We start from the raw sequence: 23762 nt of genomic DNA on the forward strand, positions 1-23762 counted from the left end.
GCGTTAAAGCTGCCAAGGTTGGAGATTCCTCTCTTAAGCCTTCAAATGCCAGAAGAAGCCACCTTCGGAGCTCCGCAGGGCTGTTCCAGGCCAAGCGAAAGGGGGCATATCCTTGGTTAAAGCAGCCAGGGCACCGCCCTGCAAGGGGGGACTTCCGGTCCTGGCCTGAAGTACCTTTGGAAGTTCCAGGTGAAGCGCAGGGTGATGTCCGAGGAGCCATTGTGCAGCTCCTGCCAGAGCTGCTCACGGCTGGGCGGGCTGATGCTCCACAGGGATCCGGAGCTGCCCTCAATGCGGGCCCAGGCCACGTCCTCGTAGCCGTACTGGGTGATGAACTGCATGGCGAGCTGCGGGGAGGACAGAGAGTCCCAGGCCAGGTCAGCGGGGCACAGCGTGGTAGCCCCCCCCGCTCAGGCCCAGCCCACCAGGGCGGGGCTTCCTTCTATTTTCACGGGGCAGAGGTGCCGGTCCCCCACCCACTTGAAGGAGAGGATTCCCCCTCCCTCCTGCCGTATGTCCGGCTAGGACTCACCGGCTGCCGCTCAAACTTATTGGTCAACTGTTCGTAGTCCTGCGGGGTGAAAGGCTGGATGGACTGCTGCTGGGCACTCATGGTGAAGAGGGGCTGAAGAGGAAAGAAGGGGATCCAGTTTTAGGGGCACCGTCAATCCTGATCCCTCCTGCACACACTCCGCCTCAACAGCACGGCTCTCGTAGCTGCCACGGGGGGGGGGGGACCGTCGACAGGGAGAGGCCCCCAAGATGCAGAGGAGCTGGGGGTGATTCAACCTGCCCAGAGCCAAGCGCTGCAACTGCTACAAGAGCTCAGCCCATCGGTCTGTGAAAGCCAACATGGGCCGTTGAGAGGCGGCAACGTCCAGCTGAGAGGGTGCTGGGAATTGTGGTCCATCAGCCTCTGGGAACTGGGTGGCCTGCAGTTTTGCTTCTCCACAAGGCAGCTCCTCTTACCTCATAGCCCCCCAATTTGAGGGTCACAGTGACATCGATGGGGTGGTTGACCACACCCACCACGGAGCGCACGAGGGACATGAAGAGCAGCGGGAACCAGATGATGCAGATGAGGAAGAGGATGATGAGGCCTCCCATGCCATATTTGACGATCTTCTTCTTCTTCTGACCCTTGGGTTGTGGGTACTTCTGCAGGGGGAGAGGGGCGCTAACGGTCAGCTCAGGGCACCCCAGGTCTTCTCCATAAAGCCTCCTGTTATCCTACTGAAGGCCCATCATGCTCGCTAGGACTACAGCAATCGTCCTGGGGAAGGAGCCCTCAAGACAGAAGACTCGCGGAGGCCCAGCTCCGCCATGCACCCCCCGCTTCCGTGGAGGCCCACCTTCTCCGTCTCACGGCTGCACTTGATGATGAAGATGTTGGCATAGATATCTTCCACACACATCCAGTTGGAGAGGGACAGCGTGGTGTCTGTCCAGACCCAGTCCATTACAGCGCGCAGCTCCACCAAGAAAGGCACCAGGCGAAACCTGTGGAGCCAAGAGATGTATCTTCAGGTCCTCCGGGGGGTGGGGGAATTCTGGTTGACCCTGGACAACTGTCACCACTTTCTCCTGGCCATCAATGGTGCATGGTGCTCACCACGATGCATGGTAAAGAAATGGAGTACCAGATGTAGAGACCCATGGAGACACACAATGTTCTCACCTGCCCCCCCCCCAAAGAAAGGTCTACCTTGGTGCAAAGTTTCCCCCCAAAGGGTCCTGCCTCTACTTAAAGGGCCCCGCACCAGGCTCTCCTTCCCCCAGCAGCCCCCTCCCCTCTTTTGTTGTTACCCTTGGAACAGGAAGAGGTTCAGGTGGTTGTATTTCTTGGTGAGGAAATTCCCCAAGATGCGGGTGGGGTAACCGCAGCGAATCTGGTAGGCGGAGAGGCCGAAGTAGATGCACTTCACAAAGTACCACAGCTGGGCCACCGTATTCTGGCTGAACTTCCTGGGAAGGGAGACCAAGGATGAAGTGGCCCCCCCCTCTGAAAGGAGAAGGCCCAGCTCAGGACGGGGGAAGCGGAGAGACAGCCACGCACCTCTCCGTGACAGCAGGTAGAATGAAGAACATCCAGATGTGGATGCCAAAGACCAAGATGACCTGGAAGATGAGCTTGCCCAGGATGCTCTTGCGCAGGTAGAGTGCCCGGTCAACCACCATGGTGGAGAACTGAATCAGAAGCATCACCAGGAAGGCCTGGGGCACCTGGTCTTCAGAGAGGGAGGACGTGATGTCGGCTGCAGCCGAGTGTTTCTGCAGGGGAAGAGAAGCTCAGGGAGGAGGGCAAACACAGTGGTCCACCCCCCACCCCCCAATTTCCCTAGGAGACCATCTACTCCTCTCCAGGGACCCCCAGGCTAGCTGCCCCTGGCATAGCACCGCCCCCCCCAAGCTAACTGCCCCTGGCATAGCACCGCCCCCCCCTTTTGCAGGGGGGTTGGTGGTGAACCTGTGCTGAATTTCAGTGACGCTTGGAGCTTGTCGTTCTAATTTACCCCAAGCTCAGGCAGAGCAAAAGGGAGGGTGGTCTCCAGGCAGCAGATAAGCCCACTGGGGACCCCTGATCCTTCCCCTCCTTCTTTCTGTCCCTCCTCAGCTGGCAGAGTTCGGTCCTGGACAATCCCGTTTCCCAAAGCTCTTCTGGAATAGTCCCAAGAGCACCTACTAGATGCTCAGTGACTACAAGTCCCAGAGTTCCCAGCAGTCGACTAAGACATCTGGGGAGTACTACCCCAGCAAAATCACTGGCAACAACGGCTTGAGGAAAGCAGCAAATCCCGAGCGGCACCACCGGACTTACTCCAAAGGCCCAGAAGCCGAAGATGATGATGATGAAGTCCACCACATCAGCCAGGAACATGAGGGCGTAGACGTCTGTGGCAGCGCGGTACTTGCTGTGCAGGATGTCCTGGAAGAACTGGCAGGCTGGCTGGAACGTGCGCTCTCTTCTGGAGGAAGAAGGGCGAAGAGGGTGGAGTGAGGTCGGGTGAAGAAGTGTGAACCAAGTCACCTCTGTAGGGTGCAAGGAAGGGCCCAGCAGCCCAGTGGTGGCAGGCTACCGGTTTGGACTGGTTCAGACAAACCGGTAGTAAAAAAAACCAACAACAGCCTCTCATGATTATCTGAGAGGAGAAAAGAAAAGTGCAGGGATGGGTGGGCGACGGTCACTCCTAGCTTTTCGTTTCTTCATCCTCTCAGCTGATTGGTGCGTTAGGTCCGTGTTTGTGTGTGTGTGTGTGTGTGTGTTAGGGGCATGCGTGCACACAACTGATCACCCACCAAACCGGTAGTGGCACAGGTAGGATCTCACTACTGGCCCAGCCAGAGTCACAGCCTGGCAGGAAAGGGAAGGTGGGTTTACACACAGGCTCCACACTGTGCTGAGCCATAAACACAATGAGTGTAGAGAAGCAGGAAGGGGACCTTGACGGAGACACGCAGGAAGGGGGCCTAGGGAAAAGAGGTTGATGATGAGGTAATAATTGGGAAGAGGCTGAGTGGACACTTTCCACATTCCCTGAAGTCAGCCGACACAATCCGATTGCAAGGTTCTGCTAAGAGCCCATCTCCATCCAAGCAGTCCATCCAAGTAGTGTTAACTCATAAAATATTTCTAGGGTCTTTTTTAGAGTTGCCAACACAAAGGGAGGGGGGAGCAGTGTGGCAGCTTGCAAACTTGGCAGGTGCATTCCACAAATGTTTTCAAAGATAGTAACTAGGTGACTGAAGTTTCTGTCATGCAAAATTCTAACTGGAGAGCATGATTGATGACTCTGGGCTATGGAGGTGTCCCATTGGAGAATATGAATGATGATACACCCAGGCAGTCCCAGACAGTTTAACTCCCAACAAATCCTTTTTAGGTTTTGGAAGTTTGGCTCGACATCATGATTTAAATGGGGGCAACTGCCGGAATCCTGACACTTAGCTTCTGCTGTGGAATTGGTTTCCCTCTCTGCTCCATCTAATAGCGATAACAATGGCTGAACACAACGTATGAATGTGCCACAGCCTAACCCAGGGGAGGAAAACCCCAGACATGACAGCCAGTGTTTCTTGGTTGAGGAGAATTCACACGAAGATGGTTGCCAACCTCCCCCCCACTTCCCATCACTTACGCAGAATTAAAGAAGTGCTTCACTTGGCGTTTGGCAGCTTTCAGCTTTTCTCGGGATGCCCCTGACTTCTTCTTCTTCTCCTCCTCCTCCTCCTCCTCCACCACCTTCTCCTCTCCTTTCTGCTCCTGGACCTCTGAGGCTTGGAAAGAGAAGAGTGGGATGAACGCTTGGCCAACCTCTGCCTTCTCCCACTGATGTGCTTCAGCCAGGGAGCCTCTACAACACAGTCCTTCCTCCCCCTCATCCCCTCCCCCCAGCCAGAAGATCCAGCCGAGGGAAGACTCTTTGGGTCTACCAGGGTGAGGATCCTCTCAGTTAATCCATGGCCTCGAACGGGACCCAGAGGGCCCAGGGGTCTCCAACCTTGGCAACTTTAAGACTTGTGGACTTCAACTACCAGAAATCAGCCAAACTCTGGGAGCCGAGGTCCACAAGTCTTAAAGTTGCCAAGGTTGGAGACCCCTGATATAAATCAACGCAATTAATACAACTATTGAATTAAGTAAATAAACTCAGTGCCCCTCCCTCCCCCTTTTCAGCTCCTCCTGCAGCGGCCATTAGGTACCTGCCTCCCCTTGCTCCTCTGGAGATGTGCTCAGTTGCTTCTTCTTCTTCTTCTTCTCCTCCTTTTTCTTTCTGAACCGCGAACGAATCCCCTTCTTCACCTCCGGCTCCGTCTTCTCCTCCAACACCACGATCTCTGCCTCGGGGCCGGCCGATGCCAAAGGCTCCGGCTCTTCCTTTCCTTTGGCCACCTCTGGCGATTCTTCCGTCTCCAGCTGAGGTTTGGCCAGCAGCTCTTCTTCGTGATCCCACAGGCCGTAGCTCTGGAGATGACAACTCGTTCAGAAAGGGGCCAAGCAGGCACAGGGAAGCAAGGGAGAAGCTGCCCGGGCTGCCTCTCTGGCTGTGATTCCTGGCAACTCCCCTACTCTCAGGTTCTTTGCCGGATCTCCCTGGGCCTCCCCCAGCCCTGGTGGGAATTCGAGCCCCGGTTCCTTCTTACCAGCAGCAGGGAGCGGTGGAAGAAGAGCACCAAGAGCTGGATCAGGTCATATTTGATGTAGTTGTCGGTCTTCTCAATGCCCAGGATGCGAGGCGCAAAGAAAGGCTTCCCCTCATAGCGCACCATGGTGGTGTAGCTGTTCCAGGGGAAGAAGCCAAACTGGAAAAGGTACTTGAGCACCACCATCACCTGGGCAAGAAGAGAGGCAAAGGGGAGTCCAGGGGAGAAGAACTCTAGAGCAGGGGTCTCCCTCCTTGGCCACGTTAAGACTTGTGGACCGCAACTCCCAGGATTCCTCAGCCAGCACAGCTGGGGAAAGCGTTGCCTGGCTGGGGAATTCTGGGAGTTGAAGTCCAATGATTGTCAGGTTTGAAAAACGGGGCTCTCCCTCCTTGGCCACATTAAGATTTGTGGACTTCAACTCCCAGGATTCCTCAGCCAGCATAGCTGGGGCGAAGTGTTGCCTGGCTGGGGAATTCTGGGAGTTGAAGTCCACCCAGCTTAAAGGGGCTGAGGTTGAGAAACACGGATCTGTGCCATCCTACTTGGCACCGGGGTTAAAAGCCAGGCGTTAATACCTTCTGAAAAGCTAAGCGGGTGGGGGGCTGCCAAGTCTCATGGGGGGGTGGGGAATTGTTCCCCAAGATAGGAGCAGACACCCAAAAAGCACATTTTCCAAGGTTCCCTGAGAACGGGGGTCTCCAACCGTGGTCGCTTTAAGACGTGTGGACCTCAACTCCCAGAGTTCCTCAGCCAGACTTAACGCTGCCCAGGTTGGAGGCCCCTGGCCTAAAGCAAGAGGAAGGTTCTCTGGCATTTCGTTTTCTCCTCACCAGGAAGGGTGGAAGGCAACCACTTTCCTCCTTATCTGAAAGCCAACAGATACGCTGCCTCTGAATATGCAGGCTCAGCTCTCCACCGTGAGAGCCTGGGCTAGACTCAGCCAGCATCTCCCAACCTTGGTCCCTCCTGGACAGGCCCTTCCGGGCTAGAGAAAACAGCAAAGGAGGTTCCTACTGAACGTAGAGCGGTCTTCTTCCTCTTCTGGGGCAGCTGTGCTTTGTTCTTCCCTGACTCCGTGGAAAACCCTGAACCGCTCAAGCTGGGCCCCTCCGCTGGGCCATGATGGGCCCCAGTTCTTACTGGGGGGGGGGGGGAATGGAGGCAGTCCAATGCACCAGGCAGGGACCCAGGGAGAGAAAATTGCTCAGGATTTCCCAACAGTGGCCATTTCCAAGTAAAAGGACTTCAGTTCCCAGAAATCCACACCCAGCAGGGCCATTGCTGAGAATTCTGGGAGATGAAGTCCATTCACTGTCAGTTTTCCCCCCACATCAAAATTAGCTTCAAAACATCCTTCCCCCACCCCCCGCTGAAGAAGGGCCCCACCTCCGTGTAGACGATGGCCGTCATCCAGAAGGACTTGCTGGGCCGTGGGATGGACAGCATGGCCCACAGGAAGATGAGGATGGGCAGGACGATCGAGATGACCGAGGCTGTGACCATGTTGTTGAGAATGATGACGAAGTAGCACAGCAGGTCCGAGTGCCCGGCCACAAAGTGGTAACAGGCCACCAGCAGCTGCACAAAGCGGTTTTGGGAGTGGTAGAACTGCTTGGATTCCTCCAGCTCTTCGAAAGAGACACATCTGGAAGGCGGAAGGGACAGGCGGAGGGTGGGAGCGGGTTGGGAAAGCTAGGATGGGGAGCAAAGTCTCTCCAAGTTGGAATCACCACGCCCACCCCCAACCCCCCGCATTTCACTAAGCTTCTGCACGCATTATACTGAGCCTACAACTCCCACAATGCTCCACTCTGCCTGGGAATTCTGGGAGCTGAAGTCACAACATGTTGGACGGCAGAAAGGCTGTTTTTGTACTCATTCTCCTTTGTCTATCAAAGATGTCCCAGGGATCAACAACTGCATCGTCCTTTGATGGAATAACAGTTCTGGAATTCCTTCTGGAGCAGGGGTCTGCAACCTTGGCCACTTTAAGACTTGTGAACTTCAACTCCCAGAATTCCCCAGCCAGCTAAACTGGGGCCTCCACGTCAACTTTTGAAGTTGTGCGTCTTTAACTGGGTGATGTTAATGACAGAGCGTTTGTCTTGGCACTCGTGACCCTCAGAAGCCGAGGTAAGCGGGGAGTCCTTGCTCGCCCAAGGCAGTACCTGCTCAGTAGCAATTCGCTGGCAGTGCGGGGGCGACTCTTGGCACAAGCCAGTAGCTCCTGGGAGTTGCTGGGAAGGAGTCCTGCGTTGTCCGGAAGATCCACAGCTGGAATTTGCTCCTCACTGCCGCTTCGAGAGTTGTAGCCAGTGCTGCTGGCAGCACTAAAAACCTCTCCCCCATCGCAGCCACTGTGGAAGCATCAACGGGATTACACAGCCTCTTCCAACAAGGGGCCTCAGTCACCCAAGAGCCAAATTTGACTGAATTCACCTTATTTCCCAGTTCACACAAAACATCTCTCCCAAAAGCACTTTTCCAAAAGACAACTGGACTTTCTGGTTTTTTTTCCCGTGAAAACATTTCACTTCTCATCCAAGAAGCTTCTTCAGTTCATTTCTCACCCAAGCTTCTTGGATGAGAATAGAATAGAATAGAATAGAATAGAATAGAATAGAATAGAATAGAATAGAATAGAATAGAATAGAATAGAATTCTTTTTATTGGCCAAGTGTGATTGGACACACAAGGAATTTGTCTTGGTGCAAATGCTCTCGGTGTATGTAAAAGAAAAGTTACATTTGTCAAGAATCATCAGGTACAACACTTAATGATAGTCATAGGGCACAATAAGCCATCAAATCATACTAGGAAACAGTCAATATAAATCGTTAGGATACAAGCGACAAAGTTACAGTCATGCAGTCACAAGTGGGAGGGGGTGGGTGATAGGAGTGATGAGAAGATTAATAGTGATAGTAGTAGAGATTTAATAAAAATTGAGGTACAGTGTTGAGGGAATTGTTTGGCAGAGTAATGGCTTTTGGGGAAAAACTCCCCTTGTGTCTAGTTGTTCTGGTGTGCAGGGCTCTATAGTGTCATTTTGAGGGTGGGAGTTGAAACATTTTACGTCCGGGATGTGAGGGGTCTGCAGGTATTTTCACAGCCCCCTTTTTGACTTCGTGCAGGATATGCAGGTCCTCGATTGAAGGCAGGTTGACAGTAATTGTTTTTCCTGCAGTCCTAATTCCTCTCTGGAGTCTGTGTCTGTCCTGCTGGGTTGCAGAACTGAACCAGACAGTTACAGAGGTGCAGATGACAGACTCAGTGAGGAGTGAAACGTTTTCAAGCGAAAAAACAAGGAAGTCCCGTTGTCTTTTGGAAAAGTGCTTCTGGGACAGCCACGACTGAGATGATTGAAACAGACATTCCCACAACATGCTACACCAGAAGCAAACTAACTGCACCAGCAGAGCCACTAAGAACATTAACTCAGCCTCAAACTGCTCAGGTGTGGTGTTCTGTGCAAGGCCGCTGCCGGAAGGGATCTAAAGAGGTCATCCAACCCCACTTCAAGCAAGGGGTGCTCCTTCCTCAACTCCTGGGCCCCACAGGGAGCTGGCGCAGCCCCACGTGCCCCCAGGCAGAGCTGCCCCAGTCCTCGCTTTCCGGCTCCCCCTCCCCAGCCCCATATGCACCTGCCTGGAAGCCATGCTGTTGGGCGATACGGCTGCCGTCCCAGGCAAGGCCGTGTCCTGCGAGGTGTTGTCGGCCGGCGGGGGCGGCTGGTACAGCCTGTCCAGGATGCCTCTGTGAACCTCCTCTGCCTGCATGGACGGGACTGGAGTGGGTCTTCTGCGGCGGCGGCAGCAGGCCAAGCTCCCCCCTCCGAGCCAGCCCCAGCCTGGCTGACGGAGGCTCACCTGGTCCAGCTGCTGGGTGAGCACAAACCTCTCCAGGCCCAGGACGGTGGAGAGGTGCTCGTGGTCCTTGGTGAGGGCCCTCAGCCACCGGGTCAAGCCGTCCACCGTAGCCTGGCACAGCACCCACAGGAAGCGCAGGGCATTCAGTCCCCGCTGCAGAACGTTGCTCTTGCCTGGGAAAAGACCCGTCGGAGTCACTCGCAGAACCTCCGGGCAGAACAACAGAGTTGGAAGAGGGGGCCCTGGAGGTCTTCCAGCCCAACCCCCTCCTGCTCAGGCAGGGAACCCTGCGCCAGTCCAGGCAAATGACTGCCACGCCTCTTCTTCAAAATCTCCACGGGGGCAGCAGCCACAATTTCTGGAAGCAAGCGGTGACACTGGATCATGGCTCCCTGTTTTCCTCCTGCACATGGAGGGTCCAGCTTTTACAAGGGAGTCGGTTCCATTGGCCCATCTCCGCCTGAAACTTGGAAACCCTTTGCAAACGCGGACACATAGTCCTTGACTTATGGCCAATTACTTAGTGACAGATGCCCCCTTCCAAAGGTAGTTACAACGGTTTCAGAGTTATGATGCCCCCCTCTGGGGTCACATGACCACATTTTGGGTGCTTGGCAATCACTCCACCTCTACAAACATGTGTGGTATCCCCATGGTCGCGTGGCAATAAGTTATGGCATTGCTGCTGAAAACGGATGTTTTCAGGAAAAATGCTCCAAAGTGAAAGATAGGTTTGCTCAATGACCATGGCGTTCACTTAATGACCTACTGCGAAAAAGGTTGTAAAATTGGAGCTGGGCAACCCTGGGAGTTGAAGTCCCCACATCTTAAAATAGCTGTCATACTCCTGTCGGAGTCTGAATCTGAGGAGGAAGCTGGACAGCTGACAGGGAGTGGGAGGGTGGCTCCATTGGCTGTGGAGGAAACTGGGGAAGGGCAAAGTCCGGCTGGGCAGAGCAGGGGAGAGGTAGAACAAGGGAGAGGGAGTTCAGAGGAAGACCCAGGCCCACCCCCTCTTCATCTTAGGACACACAGGGAGAAACGGAGAAGAGAGCAACGTGGGTTGTGTGGCTTACGGGGAGGAAAGGGCCCTGATTCCCTTCATTAGCCACACCTGGGAATGAGAGTTTAAAAGAGATGCAGGCTGAATGCCGCAGCTGCTGGGAACAAATGTGAGTTTATCTTGTGTTGACTTTGCTTATCTGTGTTCCTGGAATCCTCCCAACTGTGTTGAGTTATTGCCGTGCCTTCACTGCTGGAATTCCTTCTCCTGCCCTGCTGGATTAATTACCTCATTTTGCCTTGATTGGACTTATAGTTGGAGTTTTTGTTGACGCTGTTTTGGACTTGATTCTCTGCAGCCAAAGGCTGTTCCTGGGAGAGTTTTTCTCCAGCCAGAAGGTAACCAGGACATTGGGAGCAAAGTTGGAGCTAATAAAGGGACTCTTACTGATTATCTGACTGGGTGGCCTTTGTGCCATGCCCCTTTGGGTCATCACAATAGCTGAGGTTGAGAAACCTTCTCATAAGGGATTGGAACCTGAAGGTGGGGCCAACGGGACCCTGTGCAGGCATCCCCTTCCATTGTGAGTCTTGCCTTCCAGCTACCTGGAGTTTCCTCCTCTTCCTCTTCCTCCTCCTCCTGGCTGCGTCTCTCATCTGGCAATTCACCTGGGGGAGTCTCCTCTTTGGTCCCCTCCCCTGCAAGAGGGAGAGCTGGTGAAACCAACGGATCGTGTTCAGCCGGACACACCCTGGCCACCTGGCATGTCCTGGAAGTTGACAGGGAAAACCAGCCGGGTTTGGGGGGGAAAGGGCCTCACCTGGGGAAGAGGTGCCTTCAGCCGGATCCGTCTCCTGTTCCTCTTTCTCCCGGCGCCGCTGCTTACGAAGCACCGTTCTCGTGCTGGTGACCCAGGCCTGGTAGGCCAGCTGGACCCGGAAGACAAAAAGAGGGGCCGAGCCTGCCTCATTCCACTGCTGGAAGACACCCCAGAAGCAGGAGCGGAGAGCCCACCGCCAGGAGGTCCACCTCAGGACACCCCAAGGTGGTCAGCCAACCCTGAGGTTCCAAACGTTTCTCCACCATTCTTTGCTGGCCTGGTGTGGTCTGAGGACAGTTGGACTGAGCGGCTGCCTGCCTCAAGGAGTCTCGGGAGCTTTGCCAAAGGGCAACCCAAGCGGGTGGGAGGAGGAGACACAGCCACCTTGAGCATGTGCAAAGGGTGTTTCTGATTCACAGATGGCCTCTCAGTGCTTGGGGAGCAGGAAAAGGGTCTTTAGAAAAGGCAGGCGTGTTTATTTACCCGGGAACTGTGAGCCCAACTACAAAAGAATTAGGAAGGTTTGGTACTTTGCATTTGTTTTATAATCATTTATATTTCCTATAAATTCATCCCAGGCAGTCAGCGATGCCTTGCGGGGGGAAACCTTCTAACCCCCCCCACCCTTCCTCACCTGGAAGGCGCTTTGTTTTGGGGGCTTTGGATCCTCCACAGGCGATTCTTCGTCCTCTTCGCTGTCCGTCTCAAACAAGAAGTAATCCCCCGAGTGCAGCACTAGGAGCCCCAGAGTTTGCAACGGTCAGTCAGTGCCCTTCTCCTCCTTCTCCCCACCCTTCTCCCCCCGCCCCACCCCCATTCTGAACAGCCCCACGTGGGTTGGGGAAGGCCACGGCTCCCCCGAGAAGAGAGACATGCAGGAAAAGTGACAGAAAGACAAGAGTGCCTCCAGGCATGTACAGAGAAGGGCCACTCGGCAGGTCAAGGACAGGAAAAGAGGACAGTAAAGACTGCAAGAGTCCAGTTCAGAGGAGCTGAGCCTCAAGACCAGGGCTCTTCAAACTTGGCCGCTTTAAGACTTGTGGACTTCAACTCCCAGAATTCCTCCCCCAGGAATGTTAGCTCAGGGATTCTGGGGGTTGAAGTCCACGAGTCTTAAGCTTGCTGAGTGTGGAGACCCTTGCTCAAGGCCCATGAGGACTGTCTGCTTTCAGCAAGGGGCTCTTCTCGGCTCTGGGTCTAAGTCCAGGCCAAGGCCACAGCGTAGGTGACCAGCCAGCATATCTGGGCAAGCAAAAGGCTGGTTTGGCCTTGGCTCTTCCTCAACTGTCCTCACGGGGGAGAGTCCAAACAGACCCCAACCAACTCCAGAGACGCTTCCCCCCACTGGTCACCTGACGCCATTCTCGTTTAAGCTCTTTTGCTGCGGTTGGGAATTCTGGATTTGATGCTTCGGGCCGTTTCTTGGCTCCTCGGACATTGAGCTCCTGGTTGGGAAATGGCCTCCACTTGCTTTGTCAAGAAGGCAAGACTCTGCGCGCGCTCTAAGGTGGTGTTTCGCAACCTCGGCAGCTTGAAGGCGGGCGGACGTCAACTCCCAGAATCCCCCCAGCCAGCACGGAGTTAAAGTCCATCCACCTTCAAGCTGACACGGTTGAGAAATGCTGCCCTAAATGCCTGGGTACACCCCCCACCCCCTGGGCCTTGCAAAGGGACCCTCCCACCCCCCCACCCCCCCACCCCCGAAAAGTCCAGTGAGCCCCGAGGGATGTTCCCGGGGGCAGGGCCCACCCAGGGAAGGCCCCACTCCCGTGGCTGGGAGCAGGAGGGGGGTTTCTTCCCAAGGGGAGTCTGCTCCCAGGGCCCCCGTTCTGTTTGTGTGAACACATTACCCCTGTAATGGCCCTGCCTCCCCCGGCAGCCTCCGTCCACCCGAGAAGGAAGGGCTACTCCCTCAGGCGATGTGGGGCTGCCCTCCTCCACAGAATGTGGTTTTCCTTAGAGGGGAGAAAAGCAGAGAAAGTCAAAACGAGAGAAAATGTTTCCCAGGAAACCAAAGCATGCAGAGACAAGCAGGCAGAAGAAGCGATGGAGGACGGGACCAGCCCCCAGCTGTCCACGCAACATCCCAGCAGGGCTCCTGGCAACCCACTCTGGCTAGGGCTGCATGGGTGCCAAGTGGGCGGTTTGGATGGCACCTAACTGGCCCTGTTTCCCTTCTTTGGTGAAGGGTAAGAACCAGATCTCTCTCCCTCTCTCTCTCTCTCTGTGGAAGTTCGTTCTCCTAAACCAGAGCTTGCTCTACCAGGCAGAGTCCACATCGCACAATAAAGTATCGTTTCTCAACCTTGCGGGCCTTAAGAGGTATGGACTTCAGTTCCCAGAATTCCCAGCTGCCCAGGTGGAGAAACACTGCAGTGCAGGACAACCCTCGCTAAACACTCCGGAAAGGGTGCATCTGTAGCATGCGCTGCCAAAACAAGCAAGCCTTTCACAGCAAGTTTTGGTGGTTGGACTCGGCTAACGTGCCTAAGGGCAGCGGGAATGTCCTTGATGGAGGGAGGAAGAGGTGCTACCAAGGCAACGGCCAGATAAGAGGGCACTGAGCCCAGGGGGAGAAAACGTTTCGGAGGACCCACATCCCAGTTCTCGCAAAGATAAATGCAGGGGAAGCTCTTTCTGACTTGAGAGATTCTGCTACCGTAGCATTACCATGTGAGTAGGACTGACCTACATGGCATTGGTATCTTAGTCTGCTCTACCTAGTTGGACAGACATCCCATCTGTATGCTACAAGCAAGCCAGGGTTTAATCTCAGTGTGTTGACTAAGGCACAGCTGGCTAAGCCACACCCAAACCAGCCACAGAATGGCTCCAGGGTGAACCGGCTAGTCTGGACAGCTGTTTCGCTTCCAGGCAGCCCACCAGATAAGTCAGGACCGAGCCTGGGATCTGCACCCAGGTCAAAGCTTGAACTGGACCTCCTTGCAAGGTCTCAGCTATGGTCCCCAACCAAGACAGGGGTTCCCCAAGGCTTTTGGTGGCCCCGAAACAAGCAACCAGGGTCCCGATGAGGCCTGCAGCTGCAGCGGTCTCTGGAAGGACCCGGACAGCAAGAGACTCAGCATGGCAGCCCATGCAACAGATGCGCCTGGATGAGAGATGGGCCCATCCAGAGAGAGGCGTGCAGAATGGAGGAGGAGATGGACTGAGAGCCCAGATGACACCATGGTTAGCAATTGCAATGGCCTCCACCGGCAGAGCCGCAGGATGAACCAGGGTTAGTATGTCCGCCAGCCCTGAGGCTGGGCTGTACCTGTGGCATGATCCAACCATGGGCGCCACCAGCGCTTCCTTTGCTGGCCAGGGTCCTTCTTGGCACCTGAGGCTGTGGAACAGGGTACAAAGGCAGGTGAGGGACCCAGGAAGGGCCGGAGGGGCTGACCGTGGACAAGGCCGGCCGAGCAGCTGCTCCTCTCCTAACGCACCCGGAAGTCTTCTGCAAGGCCAGGCCCAAACCGTCTCCATCCCCGGCCTCCTCAACCTCTCGGGGGCAAAAGCCATGCCTGCTTCATGCAGCTGTGAGCGGGCAAGAGAAGGGAGCGCCCGCCAATCTTCATGGAGACCAAGCAGGGAGGAGTCAGCGGCTACGTGGGGGTTGCAGGCAGGGGGAGCCCAAACCCCAGGAGGGAGGCGGGTGGGACTTGCAAGGATAAAGGAAGACCCACATCCCCGCCCCAGCCTTCCAGGGGTCCAAGTGGCATCTAAAGTCACACTTCCCGGCGTCTCTCGTGGGGAGGAATGGCTCCATTTGTAAGATCCACTGCTCGACGTGGCATGGAGGCGACGTGGGGGTCCACCAGTGAAACCATACGGTGGAACAGGCGACTGCAGGAGATCTGCCGCCTTTGGGCTTGGCCCAGCCATGGACTTCCTAGAGGGTTTCCAGAAACGTTCCCCAGCCCGGCCCCCGAAAGTCCCTGCACACCTGGCGTGTCGGCCTCCGTGGCCTCTTCCGTGTCCCTGGCCAGCTGTCCCTGGTGGTACTTCTCCTGCTTGGCTCGGATCCGTTGCATCCTGTGGGCAGAGGGCAGGCGCTGGGCAGTGGCACAGAGGCTTCATGTCCCCATCCACCCTGGGTGCCCTTTTGCCTGCACCTCAAGTCACTCCTCTGGGCCCCAGGAGCCAAAGTCGGTGGCTCAGACCTGCAAGGCCTTTCCTGCCCGGTGCTCATGGGTCTCCCTGCCCCCTCCTGCCAAGGCTTGACTGGCAGCCTCCTCCTGGCATCTTCTCAGCCCCGCCTGAAGGACCCCGCTTGGTGTCCTGGGACCTCCCCCCCCCCCAAGGGCAGAAGCTTCACCCCTGAGCCACCTCAGCGGCGTTGAGCCCTCCACAGCCTGGATTCCCGTCCTCGATTCCCGCTGGCAGATTCCTCCCAAGATCTCTCCCGGGAGAGCCAGGCCAGCTGCTGAAGCCAGAGATCGCTGAGGCTGGCCTCCCTCTCCAGTCCCAAACCCACAAAAACGAGAGCCACGTCTTGCTCCAGGGAAGGGGGGTCTCCCACCCACCCCGACGCCCACTGGCCTGAAAGCCAGGATCAACCCTTGTAGTCCCCCCGCCTGGATGGGCCTCTTCCTCTCCTTCCCCTCCCGTGACACTCACTGCCGCTTCAGTTGGACCAAGGACTTCTTTTCAGCCTGGTGGTGAGCCATCATCTGCTTGATCATCCTGGCTTTGAAGAGGGCGAAGCCCCTGCGGAGACACAAACCAGGATCCATGAGCCTGGCCACCGGAGACCCGTGGTCACTCCAGTCCGGGTGCAGGGTTACAAGATAGGGGGTCCTCCACTTGCGGCTCCATCGAGCCTGCGATTACGGTTGTCAGTCATGAAGTGGGTCAGATAACAAATAACAGATAATCAGAGTTGGAAGGGACCTTGAAGGTCATCTAGTCCAGCCCCCCGCCCAAACGGGAGACCCTACACCATTTCTGATAGTGGGCAGTCTAATTTCTTGAAAGCTTCCAATGATGGTGCTCCCACAACCTCTGAAGGCCACTTCTGTTCCATCGGTTGATTGTTTTCCCTGTCAGAAAGTTTCTCCTTGTTTCCAGGTTGAATCTCTCCTTGTTCAGTTTCCATCCATTGTTCCTTGTCTGGCCTTCGGGTGCCTTGGAGAATAGCTTGACCCCCTCCTCCTCCTCCTCTCTGGGGCAGCCCCTCCAATATTGGAAGGCTGCTCTCCTGTCTCCCCTGGTCCTTCCTGCAACCGTTCTTCGTATGTTTCAACCTCCAGTCCCCTCATCTTCCTGGTTGCTCGATAGGTGACCCCCTCCCAATTTTACGATCTTTTTTGTGGCAGTCATTAAGTGAACACTGTGGCTATTAAGCAAACCCATGGCTTTGATTTTTTTCCTGGAAAGTGGACTTGACCCCCCGCCCTGGCTTCCCCGGCGGCCCAGCCCCTCCCCGCCCACCTGGAGGCCTGCAGGGCCGAGGCCTTGAGGTCAGCCCAGACATGCAGGAAGTAGCAGCTGAGGAAGACCCTGCGCTGGAGGAGGAGGAAGGCGAAGCAGATGCTGTCCCAGATGATGCCGGCTTCCTCCACAGGCAGCACACAGTCCTGGTTCTTGGCCGCATCCTTGGCTGGCAAAGAAGGAGGGAGGGAGGGGCTCAGATGGGGAGCAGAGCAGGAGCCGCCCCGCCCCCCGAGCCCCCCCCTCCACGTGCCTCTCCATCAGTGGGGGCCCTGGGCTCTCCCACACCCCCAGCCCCCAGAGGAGAGGACCATGTCCAGGGGTCACAAGTGCCACCAGGGGCCAAATGCATCTTTCCTTTCAAATCCGGGTGGTGGGCTTTTTGTGTGTGTGTGTGTGTGTGTGTGTGTGTGTGTGTGTGTGTGTGTGTGTGTGTGTGATTGAGGACACACGTCCGCTCAAACGGACTGGAAGTAAGCAATGAAAGGTCAGGTTTCAGGTGTTGTTTATGCAACACATTAAATGATAACCTTGCGTAAACATGCCAGAAAAAGCTTATCGATAGAATATGGAGCCAAAGTAAACCAAATCTCGTTTGGCCAAATCTGGTTGGTTGAATCTCATCCAACATGCCCGAAGCGAGGCGCGTCTTGGCCTTTCTCCAACGTCTTTTCCCTACAGGCAATTTCTGAAGTCCCCCAACCGTCTCTGGGTCAAAGCAACAGTCACACGGACAGGACTTCTGCCGCTTCAGTGACGGTTGGGTGTCACTGTGAAGACGTTGCGAGTCCATCCGTGGAGAAACCACAGAGCGACGGATCCCTTCTGCCCCCGCTGTTTTTCCATACTCCACACTCCAGGTCCAGCACCAGAACTGGGGAAGGGGAGCCCCTTCCGTCCCCTCCCAGTGCTTGGATGTCCAGAGAAGATACTCACGGTCATAGTAGCCCTTGACGGTGCAGGCCAGGCTGAAGAGCTGAATGACCCAACAGAAGTTGTTCTGCATTTGCTGGACGAAGACGCAGGAGAGGAGCTGGCAGAAACAGACAGGGAGTCACTCCCCACCCAAAAGTGGCCGCCTGCATTCAGACCAAAGACCCACATTTTATACACGCACAAAAATCCACCGCTTGGAAAGGAATGACCTGGACTTGACATCCTTCAGCCTGAGAGATGGAAGGGAGTGCCGGGGGCTTAAGCCTTACCGAGAGCATACTCTTGGCAATGATCACCATCACGTTGTAGAGAATCAGGCAGTCCCAGAGGATCAGCCGGGCACGCAGGGACCAGCGCAACAGGGTGGTGCCAAAGAGCAGCAGGTAGAAGCAGGCCATCAGGTAGCCCAGGCCAAAGATGCTGATGCGGTTGGCCCCGGCGACAAAGACAACGACCAAGACGAACCAGAAGAGGTAGCGGAACACGCACACCTTGGCCATGTCTAGGTAGGACCTGGCAAGTGGGCGAAAAGGGAAGGAAAAGGTTGAGAAGACAAGAAGAGCCTGGAGGAATCGAATGAGGAATCCAGCAAAAGTCCTTGATCTTTGATGGATCTCAGTTGATTTAATCCCAGTTGCAAGGGATCGAAATGCGGTGCTTGGTTCAAACACCCTTTCTTACCCTTAGGATAAATCATCCTGGTTAGCATGAAGTCAGCCAGGAAAAGCCACCTGGGGGCAAAGCATGGCTAATACTCGCCCGGGGAGGGGGCTGTTCTGCTCTCACCTGCAGTTGACAAAATTGGGCACGGGGTTTGGCTGCCCCTGCAGGGGCTCCAGCTGCTCCCGGTTGTCCCCAGCCAGTTGCACCCATTCCTCCGTTTGCTCGTTGACAAAAACTTTCCACTGCTGAGACGCGCAGAGGAGCAAGAGGAAGTCACCTGCGGGAAGCGGGGACATTGTTTGAATGCCCATCACACCGAAAGACACCAGAAGGCAGGCGTGCTTGTGGATAGCCAAAACGCCTCCCCTTCTGGAGAGGGGGAAGGGCCCACTAGCGAGTCACCTCCCATCCCAAGAGGTGCAGCCCACCAGGCAGCTTGGCTCTGTGTGTGTGTGTGTGTGAGAGACAATCACAGGCTATATTTAAGCATTGAACTACGTCCTTAAGGGGAACTGTCCCAGACCGCCAAGCTGTACCCCAAGGGCCAAGATTCCCAGGGGCTTCAACGCTCCTCTCGGGAGCTCTCCCTGGTGCTGAATTTGGCTCCTTCCTGAATCCAGGCTGAGGCTCAATGGCCGACAGAGGAAGGTTTTCATGACCCCAATCAAGGGGCAAATTATGACACCCTTTCCAGATTCACTTCCAAATTGGGACAGTCCATGTCTGGTCTTGCCATGAATGATGACATAGTGTAAGCACAGCCACAAGGGTAGGGGGTGGGGCATTGGGTTTGAGCTTTTATTCCTATAAGCCACCCGGAGTCACTGTGAATGAATTGGATGGGCATATAAATTTCTTTAGTAAATTAAAAAAAAACACACACACACACAATTCTCTTCCACCAGGTTTCCTAACCCAGCAGGGCTGTTTCCAGGTACTCACTCATGAGGTTGATCGAATTGGGTTTCATGAAGAAGTCGGGCAAGTACATCCATTTGATGAGAACGGAGGTAATGGGAAGCGTGGGGCTCCACCTCCAGGGGTAATCTAGACAGGTAAGGAGCAAAGACACGGCATCTTGGGAGAAGCACCGGGATCCGGAGCCCAGCAGCCTCCCTGTCGCGTTTCAGGATCTCCCTTCTCCAAAGCTTTCCCTGTTTAGAAGGCAGGCGGTGGGAACGGACAAGCACTGTGTCTTTGGCCCGCAGCAGCAAGCGATCCTCTTCCCTTCTAGGAAGCCTAATTGATCACCCTCACTGCACCTTGGCACAGGAGAGTCGATAGTTTAACCAAGAGCAGCTCCCTCTGTGTGTCCTGGACCTCTCACTTCCTGCATTTTGTGATGACCTTCCGGTCAAGGAGGAGAAAACTCTTCCTGCGTCGGCACCTCCCCATTACGCAGAATTTGGTAAGTTTCTAGTATCTCCAAGTCAGCTCTTTCCTCACCTAAAATTCCCCAGATATTGCAAGCCTTTCTCAGTAGGGAACTGCCCACTGAACGTTTGGGATGACGTTTTTCTGGTTAAACGATGCCCTTGCGCTGCGAGGATCAGAATGGCCCTTGGCCGCTTTCCTTGTGGTTGCACTTGGCTTTCTGTGCGTTTTACAGAAGCGACTTGCCATGACCTCCATCAGTGGGGACGGTGGAGGAGCAGAAAGGAGGCCAAGCACTAGTTCTACTTGGAAAGCAAGACTGCAGCAACACTTGGCTGGCCCCAACACTTGGAGTCTCACCAATGCAGAGAACTGGAGGAATCCCAACGCAGAGAAGGTACTGGAAGATGACGAAGAGAGCCAGGAAGAGACAGTACTTGGGCCAGAGCTTGGCAATGGCCTGACGTCGCCTCCGGGTCAGGATGACAACCAACCAGCATCCATGGAAGATCACCATGAAGTTCATGCGCTGGCCTATCACGTTCACTGTCACTAGAAAGCAAATCTGAGGAAAGAGAAGGAGTCAAGGAAGAGGATGCGTTGGAAAACTCTGATCTGGTGGCATCTTGAGAGATGAACGAGAAACTCTGCACTGACATCAAGGATTGTTCCATGACTTAAGAAGCTTTGGCCAAGTACCATACCTCTTTTCTTTTACTCTTTCCTGCAAAAGCCCCACCCCTTTTTCACATGCCTTCACATTTTTGCTCCCGACACGCCCACTGTCTTATCATACTGGCCAGGCTTTTCCTTCTTCATTGTACACAACCTAGGTAGCCTCTTCTCTTCAGCCCAGCCAGCAGAGTCCAGCTCACCTCAAGGCCAAACTTGTAGAAGAAGTAGTTGATGAAGTACTTGACGCAGTTCAGCAAGCCCTCATCTAGGTTCTGGCGTGTTGCATCTTCAAAGACGGTCTGGGTGAGTGGAGGCACCAGCTGGTGTTTCTTGCGGTAGTATTCCTGGCATCGATACACCACCGCTTCAAAAACCAGCAGGACCAGAACCTGCAGGTGGTTCTGAAGAGGGAGAAGGAGAAGATGAGCCAAGAACGTGAAACAGAGACCACCTTGCCTTAATATCAAAGAGACACGATGAGCTACAACTCCCTTCAGGGCTGGAGGGACCCGCTAAGAGAGAAGAGCTGCTACGCACCTGGATGTAACCCAGGTTGGGATATTCCTTGCGAATACCAAACCAATTTGCTGGGTCTACAGGGCCTTGGTAGAGGGTAGAATTGCCGATCTCCTCTGGCTGGAGGTTGGTCTCGTTGAGCAGAGGCTAGAGGCAAAGAAAGGAATTGTGCTATAATGCCACACTTCAGAAGATGCTATGCCATCAACAGAATTCACAGGCCTTCCCGGGAGGTCAGGATGGAGTATAAACAAGAGTTTATACTCTTATATCAGCCAGCATTTCTCTGCTGACCACCATTTCCTCCCCTTCCCTATGTAGTTCTGGAGCTGTCTCCCACAAATACATCCTGAGCTTTGAAGGCGCCTCCCTCTCCTCCCATTTCTGGGTTGAAGGTGGGGGACGGACGGATGCATTTACCAAGCTGCAGTTCCTGTCGTAGTCTTGTGGGTTGACAATCTTCAGCTGGTACAGCATCTTACAGACGATGATGATGCAGGCCCAGATGGTGGACAGGCAGGAGGCCATGTGGCAGAAGCGGCTGTAGGGCACCGCAAAGGCCCACAGCACCACCAGCAGCAGGTTCATCACCGACACCTGGGGAGGGGAGAAGGCACGGGGATGCACAACGGTTGGAGCTCTGGCGGGGTGCAGGGGAGGCTGGCAGACAGTCTTCTGAGGAGCTGACCGGCCTTCCCTTAATTTTAAAAAACAGAGCCTCTCATGGGAGAGAAAAGGGCCGGGAAGGTCACCCTGGTGCTGAAGGTAAGGCTCCAGGTAAGACTCCAGCAGCCTCAAAGGTGATTTGGGGCCCTGCATGGCCCACACCTTTGCCCACATCCTGTTACCACCTCTGTGGGCCAAAGCAGATCCTTTGCTTTTCCTTGCTACTCCCCTCTCAATGTCCAAAACATGCTTGGAGATTCCCTGAGGCACCAAATACTGCAGGAACCATTTTGCAGGCTGCCTCTCCTCTCTCTTACAGACCCCGGTGGCTTCCTGAGCCGGCGTTTCAAAGGCTGAATGGCTTGATACCCAGGTGGCTCCGTGCCTCAATCAAGCCCCGCCCTCGGCTGCTCCCCTCCTGGGTCCAGGACTCACCTCCTGCAAAGCAACCCACATGATGTACAGAGCCACCAACTTCAGAATGTGCAGCTCCAGCAGGCGCAGGACAAAGACCCGGATGCGGCCAAGGATGTCTGAGAAGCTCCTCCCCAACACCGAGAGACGCTGCAGCACCAGGCCCCACTTGCTGGGTATACCCTCTGTGGGAGAGGGAGGAGGAGGAGGAGGAGGAGGAGGAGGAGGAGGAGGAGGAGGAGGAGGAGGAGGAGGAGGAGGAGGAGGAGGAGGCAGAGTTGGATAATATTCATCAAGTCTGATTCTTTAGAACAGGGGCCCCCAACCTTGGCCCCTTTAAGGCTGGTGGAGTTCAAATGCCAGAATCCTGGGAGTTGGAGTCCACCAGTCTTAAAGGGGCCACGGTTGGAGGCCCCCGCTTTAGAAGGCTTTGCCTTCTCCAAGGACTCCAATGAAAGATCAAGCCTGCTTGAAATGAAAGAACTCTCCGCTAGAAGGGGAATCCATTTAGGTTCCACCAGCACAGGTCCCTTCCTGGAGGGTGGAGCATCTCTGCAGAAGGAACATCCTCCAGGAAGACAACCGGTTGAACCTAAACTGACTTTTCTTCGAATGGAGAGTTCTTTCATTTCAAGCAGGCTTGATCTTTATCAATTATCTTTCTTCTTCTTCTTCTTCTTCTTCCGCTTCCTCCCCTTACCTTCAGAAGAGGCATCAACGTCATCAGTTGGCTCAGGGTCTTCTCCTATGCCACCTTCAGCCTGGAGCAGCTCCTGCCTCCCGCTAATCTCTCCCTTCCTAAAATCAAGAAGGACGTCAACAGAGTTGCAAGACTCCCCGGGATTGGAAAGACAAGATTCGGGCAGCGGCCAAGACTGACTTCCTTCCTTCTCTTCCGACCAGCACATTAATGAAACGCTGGCTCAGGAAGCCAGGGCCTGCCCACCTGAAAGCAACGGACATACCGTGGTGAGATGACGCGCTCCAGATCAGTGATGCGCATGAACGGCCGGTGGAAGTAGTGGAGCTGAAGGATACAGGCCAGCAGGAAGAAGCCCGGAATGAAGATGCTGGAGAAGAGCTCCGAGACACTGAACTGCTCCAAGCCAAGGTCACCCAGTCTGGATAAGGAGGGAGGGAGGATCTTCTGAGTCCTTAGGTCAAACTGCGCTGGTGTTGACTGGGCAGGACCTGAACTATGTGCAACTGTCTACTGAACTGACATATCAGTCTGGAAGTATTCAATTCATTCAAATCACTTAAGCTGAATTGAGCACCTCAATAGTCTACCTGGGAAGAGGAGACCATTTTGATCTCCCTGAAATCAACCGAGGATCTACCTCAATCTATCCTCTGACTTAGAAGATTCCAGACCAGGTAAGGATCCATAGATCCATAGGACTTGGGGCTGCAGAGCTGTGACTCTACTCACTGTTCATCGGTCAAATGGGTGAAGTTCCTCCAGTACATGGGGAAGTCCTCAAACTGGAAGGTGTAAACAGCTATAAGAACCAGCATGGTGTAAGCAACCACAAACCACCAGAAGGCCTTCAAGAGTTTCCGCCAGAGATCATAGTAAACCTGCAGAAGGAGTTGGGTGCAGAGGAAAGAGGAGCGTCTAGTCATTTTCACACTGCGACATAGTTCACCCGCTCCAACTGGTTGTACTTGTTCAGGAGACCCAAGAAGTATTTTAGAAGGGTATGAAGATGGCTACCCCATCTGATCACTACCCCATCACGTTGCAATACTTTTGTTTCAGAGTGGAGGTAGAAGGGCTTGGGGAAAATTCTTCTCTTCCCCAATTCCCAGAGGGTTAATATTAGGGATCCAGAGGGACCAATCTGGCTTGAAAGCCACAATGACTGGGAACGCTTGGAGCAAATCTGCAGGTCATCGGGATGACGCAAAAAGTAGACTAAAAGGTCAACTAATCACCTGGAAGAGGGTGAGGGACAAGAGGAAGAGGAACATGTAGACAATTTTGTAGACCACCAGCCGTCCAGCAAAGCTGACCACAATGAACATGCCTGCACAGACTAAGATCCAGAATTTGGCGTAGAAGCCCTTCACATAGTTGCCCAGGACTTTCAGGACATCATGCTTGGGGTCTGGCTCTGTAAAGAAGAGGGGGACAGAAAAGTGGGGCTCAGGATGACCTGTAGCCCAAGCAGAACTCAACCCTCTTTCAAACTAAAAGTGCTGTAGCCCAGATGACCCTCACGCCCAACTGGAAAGTGATGCACTG

The 23762-nt window shown here is 54.7% G+C and overlaps 1 protein-coding gene across 5 annotated transcripts in view; it reads right to left on the reverse strand.

Moving 5' to 3' along the window:
- The window catches only part of PIEZO1 (piezo type mechanosensitive ion channel component 1 (Er blood group)), a 58781-nt gene that overhangs the window by 3225 nt on the left and 31794 nt on the right, over nucleotides 1-23762 (reverse strand). For 2 of the 5 annotated variants that reach the window (XM_087940286.1, XM_087940283.1), the window contains exons 14-48: nucleotides 23453-23631; nucleotides 22947-23095; nucleotides 22480-22635; nucleotides 22215-22312; nucleotides 21536-21699; nucleotides 20855-21031; nucleotides 20456-20581; nucleotides 20119-20319; nucleotides 19604-19808; nucleotides 18812-18916; nucleotides 17993-18146; nucleotides 17476-17719; nucleotides 17207-17303; nucleotides 16271-16439; nucleotides 15458-15547; nucleotides 14784-14872; nucleotides 14112-14183; nucleotides 12688-12792; nucleotides 11472-11572; nucleotides 10838-10946; nucleotides 10623-10715; nucleotides 9015-9187; nucleotides 8794-8918; nucleotides 7314-7502; nucleotides 6532-6790; nucleotides 5143-5331; nucleotides 4702-4963; nucleotides 4137-4275; nucleotides 2819-2966; nucleotides 2057-2271; nucleotides 1807-1965; nucleotides 1353-1500; nucleotides 970-1158; nucleotides 533-625; nucleotides 175-347 (exon numbers count right to left, since the gene is read on the reverse strand). In XM_087940286.1, the coding sequence (XP_087796412.1) occupies nucleotides 175-347; nucleotides 533-625; nucleotides 970-1158; nucleotides 1353-1500; nucleotides 1807-1965; nucleotides 2057-2271; nucleotides 2819-2966; nucleotides 4137-4275; nucleotides 4702-4963; nucleotides 5143-5331; nucleotides 6532-6790; nucleotides 7314-7502; nucleotides 8794-8918; nucleotides 9015-9187; nucleotides 10623-10715; nucleotides 10838-10946; nucleotides 11472-11572; nucleotides 12688-12792; nucleotides 14112-14183; nucleotides 14784-14872; nucleotides 15458-15547; nucleotides 16271-16439; nucleotides 17207-17303; nucleotides 17476-17719; nucleotides 17993-18146; nucleotides 18812-18916; nucleotides 19604-19808; nucleotides 20119-20319; nucleotides 20456-20581; nucleotides 20855-21031; nucleotides 21536-21699; nucleotides 22215-22312; nucleotides 22480-22635; nucleotides 22947-23095; nucleotides 23453-23631 (5344 nt within the window). The remainder of the gene's footprint in view (nucleotides 1-174; nucleotides 348-532; nucleotides 626-969; nucleotides 1159-1352; nucleotides 1501-1806; nucleotides 1966-2056; nucleotides 2272-2818; nucleotides 2967-4136; nucleotides 4276-4701; nucleotides 4964-5142; nucleotides 5332-6531; nucleotides 6791-7313; nucleotides 7503-8793; nucleotides 8919-9014; nucleotides 9188-10622; nucleotides 10716-10837; nucleotides 10947-11471; nucleotides 11573-12687; nucleotides 12793-14111; nucleotides 14184-14783; nucleotides 14873-15457; nucleotides 15548-16270; nucleotides 16440-17206; nucleotides 17304-17475; nucleotides 17720-17992; nucleotides 18147-18811; nucleotides 18917-19603; nucleotides 19809-20118; nucleotides 20320-20455; nucleotides 20582-20854; nucleotides 21032-21535; nucleotides 21700-22214; nucleotides 22313-22479; nucleotides 22636-22946; nucleotides 23096-23452; nucleotides 23632-23762) is intronic. The other 3 variants (XM_087940287.1, XM_026719748.2, XM_087940285.1) reach the window with 2 other exon arrangements.

Source organism: Pseudonaja textilis, chromosome 11, assembly GCF_049901715.1.
Source record: "Pseudonaja textilis isolate UNSWEBS1 chromosome 11, rPseTex1.2, whole genome shotgun sequence".
NCBI classification, from domain to species: Eukaryota; Metazoa; Chordata; class Lepidosauria; order Squamata; family Elapidae; genus Pseudonaja; species Pseudonaja textilis.